The 14,668-nt window shown below is 47.7% G+C and overlaps 1 protein-coding gene across 2 annotated transcripts; it reads left to right on the top strand.

Annotated features, from left to right (window-relative positions):
* Nucleotides 1-1,347: 1,347 nt before the first annotated feature.
* Nucleotides 1,348-12,964, top strand: LOC1274476 (uncharacterized). 2 transcript variants are annotated; one of them, XM_061642666.1, is made up of 7 exons: nucleotides 1,348-2,309; nucleotides 2,388-3,296; nucleotides 3,366-4,664; nucleotides 4,732-5,728; nucleotides 5,810-10,870; nucleotides 10,942-11,431; nucleotides 11,597-12,964. In XM_061642666.1, the coding sequence occupies exons 1-7, from the start codon at nucleotides 1,804-1,806 to the stop codon at nucleotides 12,268-12,270; spliced, it is 9,936 nt and encodes a 3,311-aa protein (XP_061498650.1). In that variant the 5' UTR covers nucleotides 1,348-1,803; the 3' UTR covers nucleotides 12,271-12,964. The 2 variants fall into 2 exon arrangements, with proteins under 2 accessions (XP_061498650.1, XP_061498651.1); XM_061642667.1 differs by having other exon boundaries at nucleotides 1,349-2,309; nucleotides 4,732-5,719.
* Nucleotides 12,965-14,668: the final 1,704 nt, after the last annotated feature.

Here is a 14,668-nt window from a genome sequence, read left to right as displayed (position 1 = left end):
ACCAAATATAACGATAGGAAATATCATTTTCATCCGAATCTAGAAGAAAGTAACGAAAAAGCTGCATCACAGTTGATTTTAAAGGACTTTGACTAAATTCCCTTAAACTGGTTTAAGGGAAGTTTAAGGCTCTCGGTAATCCGCACTTGATTGAGTTTGATAAGAATATCGAATGACGTTTTGACGTCATTAATTTTTTTTTTATAAAAGTTCGCTATTTTTGATCGAACACTATTCATCTCATGAATTTAGTTGTCAAAAGTGAGAATTATCGAGCGTGCGGATTAAAAAGGTGCGGGTTACCGAGCGTATACTGTAACCAAGATACCGAAAACGCCATCAATTTGTTGTACTAAAAATCCAGTTGCATCAATCAAAGCCAAAACACTGTCAGTTTGGTGGGTTAAACCACACGGCTATAGAAGCGGCCACTTCAATGTTGTTAAAATATTTTTTTTTATGCACGGGTAATTCATTTGCTCCTATTTTCTTCTTCTTCTTCTTCTTTGGCTCAACAACCAATGTCGGTCAAGGCCTGTCTGTACCCACTTGTGGGCTTTGTTTTTCAGTGACTAATTGATTCCCCCCCCCCCCCCCCTCCCCATACCAGGATAGTCAGTCCTACGTATGGCGGCGCGGTTTTTGAAAATTTCACAAAAATCTCATGGCATGCTGAGAAAAATTAAAGAAATTTTTTGTAAGGAAAAACCTGCCAACTAAAAGGCACATATTCAATAGTTGGCAGGGAATCGAAATTCTACCAGTGAGTTCGGACTTAGACTCTTTCATTTCGCTGGTCAGTGCACAGTTAAAAAATTTTCGCGAAAGATTTTTTGGGTTGTCAAACAGTGTAATAAGTTGTTGTTGTTAGTATGGTTTAGAGAGGCTTTGGCTCCTGCGGAGTTCTTTCGCCTCTACAGTGTAATAAGCCTATAACTTTATCGACGAAAAAAATCGCTTTGAAAGAGGCGCCCATCACTAGTTGCTAAACAATGTGCTAGAAATAATGGCCAAACGTTCTCCCACAGTGCAAACCCTACCCGCGTCAAATGCCTTTTTGACAATTGAGTTTGCTCGCGCACCTGAGTGGAAGCGGTAGGGTCATAAATACAGTGTAAACTGTCATGGCTGCTTTCAACGCACATCATAATCAATGTCATCAGATATTGTTAAAAAGGGCAAATTTTGGCATTGAAATGCTATTTAACCACCATTTGGTGATACTTCATGTGTTGTTCTTGCTATATTGCGATCATTTTGAAACTTTGTTTTCATGCAGACGATGTATTCAGTTTGATGCTAGCTGTCAGTTTTCATAAATACTGCAAGCTTATGTCAGATTGCAGTGCACTGAAACGGGATGTCGATGGCAACCTGATCCCATTCGCCAATCCTGTTTCTCAATACACGTTGTTTGCTGGTGATTTCGGATCAACTAACTTTATGGTAGATTGTCACTTTCAGCCAAGCGGTGTTATTTTAGAGGCAATTGTTTCAAGCATTCTCCCCGCCGGTTGCGACTGAATTGAGTAACGAATCGGGCTTGCTCGAGAAAGATTGAGCGGCGTTCGTTTACCGCTTCGTTTCGTGACTAAACGCGACGTAAAGTGTAGGTGCGCACCTTTTCCGATGTGAAAACTGTGCAGTTGTGCGTGCGAGTGCGTGTGTGCGGTACAGCAGTTGGAGGACCTCGAAACAAAGTTACCTCGCGTTTAATACCGGCCCGTAATATTAACATCAAGTGCAAGTGACTGAGAAAAGGGCGTGAAATAGACGGGAAGATAGAAAGCAGGTTGTGCGAAAATGTCTATTTTACTGCAGGAAAGCGGCGGCGGTGGCACTGCCAGCACGGTGTCCACCTCGGGAGTGACACCTATTGAGGACGGCAGCGAGGGTTCGCCCCTTACCGTCGACAACGGTCCGGCACCGAAGGATGCCTGCACGGGAGATTGTCACTACGGGCGCAGTCTGAAGCAGTACGTGGAGCTGCTGATACAGAAGACGGTGATCGACGTTGACGAACACGAAAAACAACAAGATGCGACTACTTCGGAGAATGACTGTGTTTGCAAAGCACAATCCGATTCATCCGAATGCCATAACCCGAAACGGGCTGATCAGCAGCAGCAGCAGCAGAAGCAGCAGCAGGAGGATCACAGTGAACATTTGTTTCCGCTGAACTGTTGCTGCCGTATGTGCATCGTTTCGCGGGAGGTGGTGATGAAGTTGTACGCAGAAGACTGTCAGTACAACTCTCTTTGGGACCGTTTGCAGCTTCTGATGAAGCAGTACTACGACCTGATACCGGAGTATGTGATTGCCTTGCCTTTGCTTCTTTTTTCACGAGTGGCTAATCATATCGGTTGGTTTTCATTGTCTCTCCATAGGTCCGAGGATAACGCACTGTACAATCAGTACATGGAGCTGATGAGCAAATCGTCGCTGAAGTGGCTAACGGATGCGCATTATCCTGAACAGAACATGATCCAGATGTCGCTCGCATCCAACTTGCCGCTGTCGAACGAGATGGCCTTCGTGATGCTCACGAACGTGCTGAGCACGCGGGATCCGCACCAGCTCTTTGAGTTACTTTGCTTTCAGCTCCGCTCAATTGTGCAGGTGTACTGTGTCGGGTTCGAGGATCTGTTCACTGAGAGTCCGGAGGATGGCAGCCGTCAATTTAATGCTCCGGAGGTGTTGAACTACATTGTGAACGGCTACAAGAAGCTGCGCCAGTCGGCAAGAACCGTCGCCCCGCTGCTGAACGTCCTGGAACAGTGTCATCTGGGCAAGTTCGGTCTCACCTGGTGGTTGATAAACCAGCGCATTTTTCAACGGTACTTTTACTATGAAGTCCAGAGCATACTGCCCGAGTGTATGCTCCGGCTGCGCGGGTCGCTACCCGAGCGCGAGTATCAGGAGCTGGTCGGCCGGTTCTTGAAGTTTGACAAGGAAATGACGGACATTTCGCTGTCCTGGGCCGATGTTTGGCCCCTGCTGTACGATTACCACCGCTCGCCGGAAGATTGCGAGAGGCGAAACCGTATCAGCACGGTGCACACGTTGCTGCAAGCCATCCGGGGATCGCGTTACGCGCCCAAATCGCCGGAACTGTTGGAAAAGCCGGAACGTTCCATCTCGGAATGGTTAGCGCTGGAGAACAGGCAGCTCGTGTGGGAGTATGTGGTACACTGTCTCAAGACGAAGTGGATACCGGGCGTAAGTTCACGCTTGTCGAACGTATGCGATTACGTCAAGTGCCCCGGCTGCAATCGTCCATTAAACACGCACAACATGTAAGTATATTTTAGAGGGGGGAGCAACAGCGACACGAACGTTAACTGTTTCGTTTTTTTTTTTTGTAGCGTATGCGTATGTCTCACTTGCATTATAGGAGGTGGAATATTTACATTCCGCCCCAAAAAGGAAATCAATGAGCGATATCGCATGTGTACGTGCGCGAACATGATCGAGATGATGCTCGAAACCCAGGGAAAGAAAGTACCGAACAGCGATGAGGATGATTCGGCGACCAACAGTCAGAAACTGTTGTCATCATTGCTATTAACTAGCGGCGAAACGGGACTGCCCAACGGTTGCTCAAAGGTGTCCTCTCCGCAACACAGTGCGATGCTAAAAAACGAATCGAAAAAGGACGATAAGCAGATCGTACAGGACACGGCGGCGTGTTACCCTTTGGTGGAAACGTTGGGCGAAGATGAAGAGCTGTACCATATTGCGTGGGCCATTTTCAAGCATCTGCCCGAGCGAGTGCAGTACCGCTGGAGCACGCTGGAACCGTCGCGATTCTGCTCCTTCCAGGCAGCGCCCTGCTCGTCCATCGCATGCCGGGTGGCGGTGAACATTATCGCCATGAACTATCCTGTCCATCTGTCCCGATTGCTGATTCAGACCTACAAACCGGTAAGCGAAGAACCGCGGCGTATCATGAAGGGAAACTGGAACACGAAGGCGCGAAACTCGCTGCGCAAGTTTTGCGACAACGTTAACAAACGCTGGCATGAAGAAATAGACGATCAGATGCACCCGCTGCTGTTCGTCGATATGTTCTGGTCGCTGCAGAACTCGGCCCTCAATCTGCCCAAGACGCGTGCGTCCGATTTGGCTGAATGGTTCATACTCGACACCCAGGCACCGCCGCGGAATGTCCTTTATCAGTATTTTACTAAGTTGTTCCTGGTTAAGGAGAACGACATTGCCTTCGATCTGGAATGTTTCGAGCGGGAGCGGGAAAGATCCGTTTCGCCGAGCCGAATGCGGGAGAGCTTGATGCAGAAGCTGGAATCGAATGCTGCCCTTCTAGCACCGTGCCCAACAACCCTGTCTTCTTCCGTATCGTCGACGTCTTCGTCGTCATCTTCCTCATCCTGCCTGTCCAGTTCGAACTCGTCGTCGTCCTCCTCCTGTTCACTTTCTACTACTTCGGCCGCATCGGTCGCAGCTGCGGCAGCGGCCGCAGCAGCAGCAGCTTCGTCCTTCATTGAACCAATAGGCGATGCGTGCATCTCGAACGGGATTGCAGATGAAAGCAGAGGTTGTACGTGTACTTGCAATACCTGTGTGACCGAGTTTCTTTCCAAGTCGGAAATGTTATCCAAACAACTGGACACTTCCGCCAGAGACTCGTGGACCCAGCGCACGAAGTACGTTCTACGGTAACGTTATTAGCGGTTCGTTATTTATATTTCATTTCCCTTTCATTTTTTACAGCATGCTGGAAATGGAGCTAAAAGCACTGCTAAAGGAACGAAACATGTTGCTGGAAAAAGGGCGAGGAAAGCGCAGCCCATGCAAGCTGCTGAACTGCGATGATTCATGCACCACAAAATCTGGCACCCCGGAATCCTCGAAACCTAACTTGAGCATAGAAAGTAATGTGACTAAAGCATCCTCACTCAAGCAGGATGCGCAAGGTGCCGTTCCAGACACCCCCGCTGTTGTCGTAAATGGGCAGCTAGAGGTTGAAAAATCGAAAGATGAAAATGTGATATCGGGAGAGAAAAAAGCGATGGCAGTCGATGCTGAGTTAGCTCGTCCGTCAGCTAAAAGTCAGACACCGGCACCGGCCCAACCTACTTCTTCATCAAAAGCAGCACTGAATGATAAGAGCTCGAAACAACCTCCCTCAACATCCTCGGCAGGTGTGCAAGCAAACGGCAACACACCAAAGCCAACCGTTGCGCCAGTGCCAATGGGTGTGAATGAAGAACTGCTTACACCGGCGAAGCTGTCAGCCTTCGCCAAATTGGCGGCCAGTAAAATACCGCCCGCCGTCGGCAATGCAGCAACGAAATCGTCCTCGAAACAGGAAGCTGCATGTGGTGCAAATGGGCCAGCGATGAAAGCGAAGCCTCTACCTGCGACGACCCAGCAGCAACCTGGCAATGGTGCTCGTGCGGTTCCAAGTGCGTCGTCTTCAGCAGCAGCAGGAGCAACGTCACAAACGCACGGTAGTAGTAAACCTTGCCCTTGCGGATTGCCTTCGCATGCTGGAGGCACAAAAGCGGGAACTGTTGCAAAAGCCAAACCCTCGGCCGGCTCAGCGGCACCAGGATCTGCCATTGGCGGCGCAACAACGCATACGAAAGAGGAGCACAAAAAATCGTGCCATCGTGGAACCCCACCCACTGGCGCAACCGGCGGAGACAAGGCGGAAGGGTCCTGCGTTTGCTACTACTGTACGCTGTTCGGGCAGAGTGTATGTTTAGTTAGTTTCAAGCTATAGATGATTCATAGAGAGATTCATGCTTAAATGTGTGTGTTTTTTTTCTTTAATTTGTCTTTTTAGGAGTGTAACCATAATCAAAGGACGAACGAAACACGTGAAAAGTTACGGAAAAAGCTCCAGAAACAGCAAATGATGAATGACAAAATGTTCAACGAAGAACGACAGAGGCAACAGTTGCAGCAAAAACCTGCCCCTACCGATGGTGCAGCAGTGACAAAAGAGTCTAAACCGCTCTCCACTAAAACTACGGCCAGCAATAGCTCTGCCGCAACGACAGTTGCGCCAGGTAAGGCATCTGCCCCGCTCAACCCAGTACCTTCGGCCAATGGCAACGGTAAGGCAGTTATCGAAAAAGGAAGTAAGAAAACAGTAAAATCTGCTGCAGCTGCTGCAACGACGCCCAGTAAGGATCGATTTCAATCAATCGATGATCTATTGCGATTTATCGAGGGAGATGATTCCTCCAAAGGTCCGGAAAAATCGTCGGGAGGGGGAAGCAAAGTGTGTCCTACACACAACACAGTACCTTCAGCTAGTGGCAACGCAAAAACTTCTACGGAAAAAGCAAACAAAAAGACAGTGGCAAAAACTGCCACCTCTGCTGCAGCCCCGAGCAAGGATCGATTTCAATCGATCGATAATCTGCTGCGTTATATCGAAGGGGATGACTGTGCGAAAGCTCCAAACAACACGTCGAAAGGAGGTGGCAAAACTAACCGCATCCAGTCGGCGGATAAAAACGCTCAAAAGCCCGTACCAGCTAAAAAACCGGCAACGACAGTGTCGGCGACAGTCGGAAAAGATGCAGAGACAATTAAGAAGGTTAAGCTGAACAAAGGTCTGAAAATGATTGCTGAGCTAGAAATGTTGCGACAAAAGTTTTACGACTGTCAGAAGCAAGAGCAAAAGACCCAGCAGCTTCTACAAGATCAGATAGGATTGAGCAAGAAGGAGCGCAAAGAATTGCCGCTTAAAATACAAACATATCGGCAGCAAAAGAATGAGCTCCATGCGGCAATAAATGTGCTCGTTAGCAGCATACGCACCGAAATTCCCGAGTACATTTTCAAGCTGGAAGCATTCCCAACCCCTCCACCATGCTGTCCACCACCGCAACATGCAGTGCAACCGAAAAAACTTGCCCAATCCCTTGCCGTAGAGGATGTACAGGCGGGACGAAGGGTACCGCCTGGTACAATGCTACCACCGCCACCTTCAACATTAACAGCGGCCGGAAAAACGAACAACAATGTACGTTCTACCACTATCGCAAAACTACAGGAAACGCTGAGCCTTTTCCAACAAAAACGGCAGCATCACGCGGACGAGATGCACCCGCAGCAAGATCAAATGCTCCATCACCATCTTCAACATCTCAAACAACAACAACAACAACAACAACAGCAACCACAATATCAACAACCACATCAACAACAAAAACAACAGCAACAACTTCAACAACAGCTCCAACAAGGTGCTGGTAACGACGCCGCTTCTCGTCAGATGGTTACGATAAAGCGTACCTTTTTGCCCCATACCGAGCCACAGGTGACGGTAACGGCAAAGGGAGATTCACCCGATCAGGATCAAATTTTGTACACATTCGTCAATGGTCAGATTGTGCCAATCAATGATCCAGCTGGAGCGGGCGATGGTATTAATCAACATCAGAAGCCAAGAAAATTGTGTCAGCAGCCCAGTGGTTCTCCGGCTTCAGTGATGGGCGCTACGAGAACGGAGAAAGCAAAACTTGCGAACAGTGCCGGGCAGAGCATGCCAAAGGCCGAGGATCCATTTGCTGATTTTAGTCCGCAGGAAAAACGCCTCATTCAAGAATATGTCGACCAGTTATACCAGCAGCCGCTTGACACGGTGCAGATCGAAGACAGTGATCAAATCCAACGATCATCGCGATCAAAGAAAAGGGCGGGCAAGTTAGAAAGCCAGCCACAGGAGCAGCAGCAAACGATTTCGATCAATGATCTCATACAGGAGCGCATGCTGCGCCAAAGCGTTGAGTTGATCAAAAACCTGCAGACAGATCGCAAGAGTAATCCGGAGATGCTTTCGTTGGCAAACAAGGTGAAGAAAGATTTGCTGGAGATGCAGAAGAACCCCAAAACGGCGACAGAAACTAGTAATGCACCAGGGAGCAAGGGCAAAGCTAATGCGTCCCTCAATAGTCAGCCTGCTAAGAAGGAGGTTACTGCGAAACCGGCACCCGTTGGAGAAGACCGACAGGGAGGCAAGGGAAAGGCATTGGCTGTTGCCACGACGACGCCTGCTGACTCGGGCAAGGGTAAGAACGGCAAAAAGGAACGCAAAAAGGACAAGCTAATAGAGGAGATTGACGAGATTGTCGCACGTCTAAATTTGTTAGACAGCGACGACGAAGAGTGCAAACCGACCTCAAAAAGAAAACAAAAGTCGGCTGCGTCCAGTGCCAAGGTGTTGAACCGCAAGCAAAGCAAAGATTCCGTCGTATCTAGTGGGAGTGGAAGTGCATCCGGGGTTAAACAGCAAACCAAATCCCAATCAAAGCAACAGGCGACATCGCAACAGGAACAGCAGGCGGGCACGGTTCAAGCAAAGCAGAGTCAACCTCAGGAAACACAAGCGAAGAAAAAGGGAACGGCAGTTGTAACGCAAAAATCGCTCAAAGAAGATAACGGTACGATCGAAAAAGCATCTAACAAGGAAAAATCCAAAGGTCAATCGCAACAGACTGCTTCGGCAGTAGAGAATCCATCGTCCGTGGAATCGTCTGTGAAACCCGTTGTTCGCAAAAAGGCTGCCAAATCGTTCATTGATCCCGAGTTCGATAACAACGCTTTCCGGTTGCTCAACATGGACGATTCGGAAACGGACGTTGAGGAGGAGGAGGAAGAGTTCGAGGAAGAAGAAGAAGCTAAAACGATAGCTCCTGCGAAGGTTGACAACAGTATATCCTCTCAGAACGCTCTGTCACAGTCGAAGCCGTGCGAGCAAGCGAAAGAAACAAAAACGATACAAAAAGAATCCACACCGGCCGTTGCAATTGCAGTCCAATCGCTAGGCAATGACAAAACAAAGAAGACTGCCATGGAAAAAGAGAAAAAATCCACCCAAAAGAAAGCTGCCAAACAGGAGCGGGAAGTTGCAGTAGGCACTGCGTTCAAAGAACAGCAAAAGCGAGATGACGTCGAAAGTGTTGGTTGTACGGCGAATGGCAATGAAACAGAATCACGACCGAAGAAGCAGACGCCGGCGCAGGCAATGGTGGAGAAGATCAGTGCCCTGCTAGATAGTCCTGGTCTGTCAAACCGGCAGCGAAAGCAAATGATACGCCAGCTCGAGCAGGCCCAGGCTACAATACAGTCACAGCTGTTACAAAACGCCGCCAAAGCCACGAAGGCAAAGGTGCAGGCCCAGGCACAGCAAGAGAAGATTGCGAATCAAAAGGCGACGAATGTAAGTAACGCTTCAGGGAACAACGCGGCTGCGTCGAAATCTGGCCCTGGGAAGGAATGTAACAGCAAGGCACGGCAACCTAATGTGGCTTCCAATGCAATGATCGATGAGAGTGCATCTAGCAATGGGTCTGGCGCGAGCAACAGTCTTATGGATCAGCTGAGACGTGGCATCCGTGCGGAGGGATTGGATCTTCCACCCGGTATTACATTGACGCGACTGGACGCCATACAGTCGGAAGCGCTACGTCTGAAGCGCGAATCAATTCGGAAGATAACCGAACCAATGAAACCGGTTGCGCCTCCGATGGATCCAACGCCTGCTATGCTGGCTGGTTCGTTTGGTGTTGGTGCCGGTGCACCAAATCCTGGCATGTTTGTCGTGAATCCAATGTCGCCCTTATCCGTGCCGGCCGTCGGACAGGAATCGGTGATCATGGTTAACACAGGAAAATTGAGAGGAAAAGAGCAGCAGCAACAGCAACAGCAGTCTTCCCCACTGCCGGAAGGAGGTGCCAATGATCGTAAGAAACGGAACAAGCGACGCAGCAAAAACAAAAACAAAGACCATGATCAAGGGGATCAGATGCCTTCCGCGAGCGGAGCTTCTGTGTCCTCCGTTACTGAGGCGCAGGCAGGTAGGAAGCTAACGGAAGGAAATAACATTGTGACGCTAAGGAATCCAATGTTCCACGGCGGCCCAATGGGTGCCGGTGGTGCTGGAATGCGTCCCCCTGGTGCGGGAACGATGCCGGACGTGCAAGGCGCACGTATGACGCTTGGATACGATCAACCGGCTACGATATTCAAGAATGATAATGGAATGTTTACGATACGCAACCCTGCACTTCATCATGCGTTGTCCGGCGGTGCCCCTCCGGAAGCGACCGGATTCCGTCCGTTCAATGCAGCCTACCTGGTTGAGAATGGAATTATGCCTCCGACACACGGAGCCATGCAGCAGCCGGGCGGAACGGCACCGCATGTAACTGCTGCCGTGTCGTCTGGTGCTAACACAATCATTCCAGGCAGCACTGGTGTGCCGCCTTACCTGCAGCAATATTCTTCCGCCGCGTTAGATGAAAGCATGGGACCACGCAAATGCAAGTCCGCCATCGGCAGCGAGATGAAAAATGCACAGAAGCAAAAACAAACCTCACTGCAGCAAGGTGGCGGTCTGCCTACGTCATCCGGCAGGGGCTGGCAACATATGAATGGAACCACCGGTCAGGACATGTTTGCGCCTTCACCGTCGGCAAGCGGCACTATCGGTGCGGGACTGGGTGAATCTCATTATTCGTCGTTCAGTCAGTACAATCTGGCGGGGCCCGATTTGCTGCATTCAGCACCCGTAGGTCCGGGCAACGCTTATGGGTCCGGTATGCTGGGTTCGTCAGGATATTATCAGGGGGGCAGTAGTAGTGCGTCAATCCTGTCAAAGGGTGCAACTGGTGCCATTGGTTCCGAACGATCGCACGCTCTCTCGTATCTTGGTGGAGCAGATGCATCCACCAGCTTGGCCACACACTGTTGCGACGATGAAGCACCGAGCGCATTCTTCAACGGCAACAGCCTTGGAAGCTTGCCCACCGGGACCATTGGCACTCGAACACGATATGACGATCTTGCCTTCCTGCAAAACTTACAACCGGGCCAACGGCTTAACAGTGAGGTAAATGTTTTGTTCATTGCATTTTTCGTGTCTATGTGGTTGGTGTTAACGCTTATTTTATCTTTCCATAGGTTACCATACACAGCATCAACGAGTCGAAGATGCGACGGCAGCAAGCGCAAAACTTTACACACGACATTCAAATAACAGCCATACCGGCACCATCGCCCCCCACTTCGACCGGGCTGGGCATATTGGGAGCTCAGGCTACGCCGAGCACCGTATCCTTGCAGCACATGATGCATCAGGCACAGCACATGACGCATCATCGTCAGCAACAGCTGGCTCAGGACACTCAGCCACACTTTTCTGATCTCAGCCCCGGTTCCGGATCGGTAGGGTCGGGCAGCGGGTCAGGCACCAGAGCCGGTGTTGCGTTAACTGATTTCATGGACAGTCGAGTCTCGGGCGGAAGCAGTTCATCTGCATCGGCTGACCTGCTGGCTTCATCGATGGACGCCAAGAGCTTTTTGCGAGAGTATCAACTTGGGCAGCTGCAGCAACAGATGCAAGATTTGCAGCTACAGTCACAACAGCAGCAACTGAAAGGGGAATTCGGAGGTAACTAACCTGTTCGAGCATGATTAAAAGGGGATAAAACAGCGGGGGTCATGACTATAGTACGTGGGGAAGTTCTTTGTTGGATCGGTTTTATGGGGTTGCGTGCGTTTTTGCACGCCTTTTTTTGTCGGTGCGATCTTTACGCCTGTTTTCACCTTTGCTTAGATAACTTGTTCGGAACGAAGCAACCGATAGTTAGTGTGGGCGACCAGGAAACAGATGAACAGGATCTGGGATCGCTCGAACATTTCAACTACTACTTTAACGCACCGGGTGGCAATAGCAACAGTAGCAATATGAAAATGGCTTGCGAATCTGCAGGAGGTGATAACATCGCAGCAGGGATGGTATCACCATCAGTCGGCACTCCGGAAGAAGGCAATCCCGGTGGCGTAAGCATTGGTGGCGATGAGCTGCAGCGACCGCAGCAACCACCGATCGGAACCCCTTCCAGCAAGAGTATTCAACAGCAGCGGTTACAGCAGAATGGAACGCCTATCTCATCAGTTGGATCGATACTCTACCCTGGCACGGCCGACAGTCCGGCCTCGTCGGTTTCTGTGTTCGATGGCATCTCTTCGTCGCTGAGTAGTCAGACACACTCGTTCGACGATCTTTACACTGGCTTGTTGGCCACTGCCTCGCCACCATCGTCAATCAGCGGCGGTATGGAAGGAAATACGCAACTCAACATTCAACAGTTGCATCATCAGGTAAGTTCTGACCCAGTACCGTTTAGCGGCAGTGGATGTGTTACTTCAAACGACCTACCGGAAGCCAGCCATGCAAGAAATCCAACAGACCACACCGAGAGCTCTACCGCGTTAAGCAATAAGTAAAAGTAATAAGACAACTCTTATACGCCGTTCACAGACAGTTCATGCAGCAAGTAGAAAACTAGCGAACGCCTTATCTAACCGCAGGACGCAGCGATTATGTGCTGACTGAAGGAAACGGCTTTAAAGTGAGGTGTTAATTTAAACGTACGTCTAGTAGCCGTTGACAAACTTTTGCACAATAATTGAAAGATAGTTTTAATTTTGCTGCTGCCAACAAATAGCAATTTCTTCGCCCGTATTAAAAATGCTTTTAAAAGGCCGCGAAACAACATCCTTACCTAAATGTACACTTTAGATCGTCATTTTCACGTAAAGTAAAATATTAATTTGGTCAATGAGGGCAAATCGCGATTGTAGCAACTGTAGAACTGGCTTCCAGCCGTTGGATTTAAACTTGGTTAACTTGGTCTAGTGGCGCGAAGAATTATAGCAAACGAGAAATATTTCGAATAATATCATCATTACACAGGGGGCAGAGCTACTGTCGATAGAACTGCCGAACGGAAAACTTTTTGTATATACAATTCGACAAGTCATGGAAACTTAAAGGCCACAATGCCGCAGTTGCTAGAATGGTTTGCCACATACGTGTGCGGGCAAGGTTTGAACGTTGAAGATAACAGAAATAATGGTGTATAGAAAAGTCAGCAATGCAAAACGCAAGTTCTAAAATAAACCATGGTACCAGATGAAATTGATGAAGAAATCGCGTTCAGGACAATGCCGAAACACGTGAAACTGCCCGGGTGAGTTATTGCTGTTTTGTTTAATGCTATTAACGTTTACTACAGCTAATTGAGGGAACAACTTATCTTATTTAATACCAAAACAACTAAATACATACCAGATTTACTTGTTTTGTTTTGAGAACGAAAGAAAGGTATTACGTTAATGTGATATGGAAGTACGCGATAATCTCAAGTACTCTCAAGTATCGAGTCATTAGTATATCGTCAGCTAATGATGCCATTCCTATGTTTTATTGGGTTTTTGTGATAATGTTAAATTTTCTAATGTTCGTAATATGTTAATGTCGGGCATAAACAACCTGTCTCCCGCGAGCTTTTTTTTATTGCAAAAAACATGAAACTTTCAACAAAATGTTTGAGTTAATTTTCATGTTTGGAGGACGCTGTCGGAGCTAGAGCTATGATGTATGTCTTCCTCATGTAGTAGAGTACTCACAACACCTTTCTCAGCTTTTGGCAGGTAAAACATGTTTAAGTAAAAAAGAAATTTTAGGTTTTTAGCTATATTTCTTAAATAATGTGATGGAATATCGCAACTTTTGATCTGAACAAAAAGGAATTGGGTTCTCTTACAGATATATATATAAATTTATATCATATTTAAGCACCCTTAATTTAATAATCTTCCTCAATTGATCAAACATAAATAACTTAAATAATATTTAATCAGAAGCTCTCGCTGAGACGCTGAGACTCGCTGTTCTATATGCTGGAATTACCATACACGGGGTCCCTACATTGACGGGGCCCCCCGCGGCCGCTCAGTCCGCGCACCGTTTTATCCGCCACTGTATTGGTCAACCAAAAGATGTTATAAACTGCAATTATTTAGCCATGGATGCGTTTAATCATGTTATTCAATTCAATATGGCCGTTTAACACTACGAATTCCTTTTGGCTCTTATTCTTGTTAGGTTAATGGAAAGTTTATCGGTCTAAATAGAGTTTTATAATCATTTTTATGTAGCCTGAGAAGCCCATAACCTTGAATTGCTCATTACAACTATCCTGTGACCTTAACAGTGATACAAACTAGTGGTGAGAGCTGGGAATCAGACTTACCCGTCGTCTCTGGAAATGGTTCCGCAATCGATTTCGCGATCGGATTCCGCTCGGGATTCGGAATTGACATCGCATTCTAGATTTACGCTTTCATTCGACAATCACGGAAAAAAATATCATTTGACACGATGATATTTTTCTGCTACATTCATTTGACTTTTTGATTTTGCCGTACTTCAAGTGAACTAGATCGTCATCATAAATGGGTCCTTTTTCGTGTTTTTGCGTGAATTTCTATACTCCGTTAAGTGGACACCATTTTCCTGGTTGACTGAGTGAAAATATTAAGTGGTCTAATGTCTAAGTAGCGGTAAATGCACGATTAAGCAGTTCTCTAGCGTCTCATGAAAAATGTCAAATGACATTCTTTCTACATTTTTTGCAATCATGTCATCGCAAAAGCATTGATTGTTATTGCACAAATGATTATCGCTTTTGGAAAGTCGTGTCATGGTAACCATGAATATTATGATCAAAAATGATTTTGACACCCGCTTACTGCGAATATCATAAAATATCGCAACTTTTGATCTGAACAAAAAGGAATTGGGTTCTCTTACAGATATATATATAAATTTATATCATAT

Source organism: Anopheles gambiae, chromosome 2 (genome assembly GCF_943734735.2).
Source record: "Anopheles gambiae chromosome 2, idAnoGambNW_F1_1, whole genome shotgun sequence".
In the NCBI taxonomy this organism is placed as follows: Eukaryota; Metazoa; Arthropoda; class Insecta; order Diptera; family Culicidae; genus Anopheles; species Anopheles gambiae.
The sequence above is the reverse complement of the archived record's forward strand: the minus strand, read 5'-3'. Positions and strand labels throughout refer to the sequence as shown.

Excerpts from the sequence above, each read along its gene's own strand:
- LOC1274476 (XM_061642666.1), top strand. The coding sequence starts at position 1,804 with ATGTCTATTTTACTGCAGGAAAGCGGCGGCGGTGGCACTGCCAGCACG. Across the intron at positions 2,310-2,387 it reads TACTACGACCTGATACCGGA|GTCCGAGGATAACGCACTGT; the intron begins GTATGTGATTGC and ends GTCTCTCCATAG. Across the intron at positions 5,729-5,809 it reads TCGGGCAGAGTGTATGTTTA|GAGTGTAACCATAATCAAAG; the intron begins GTTAGTTTCAAG and ends TTGTCTTTTTAG.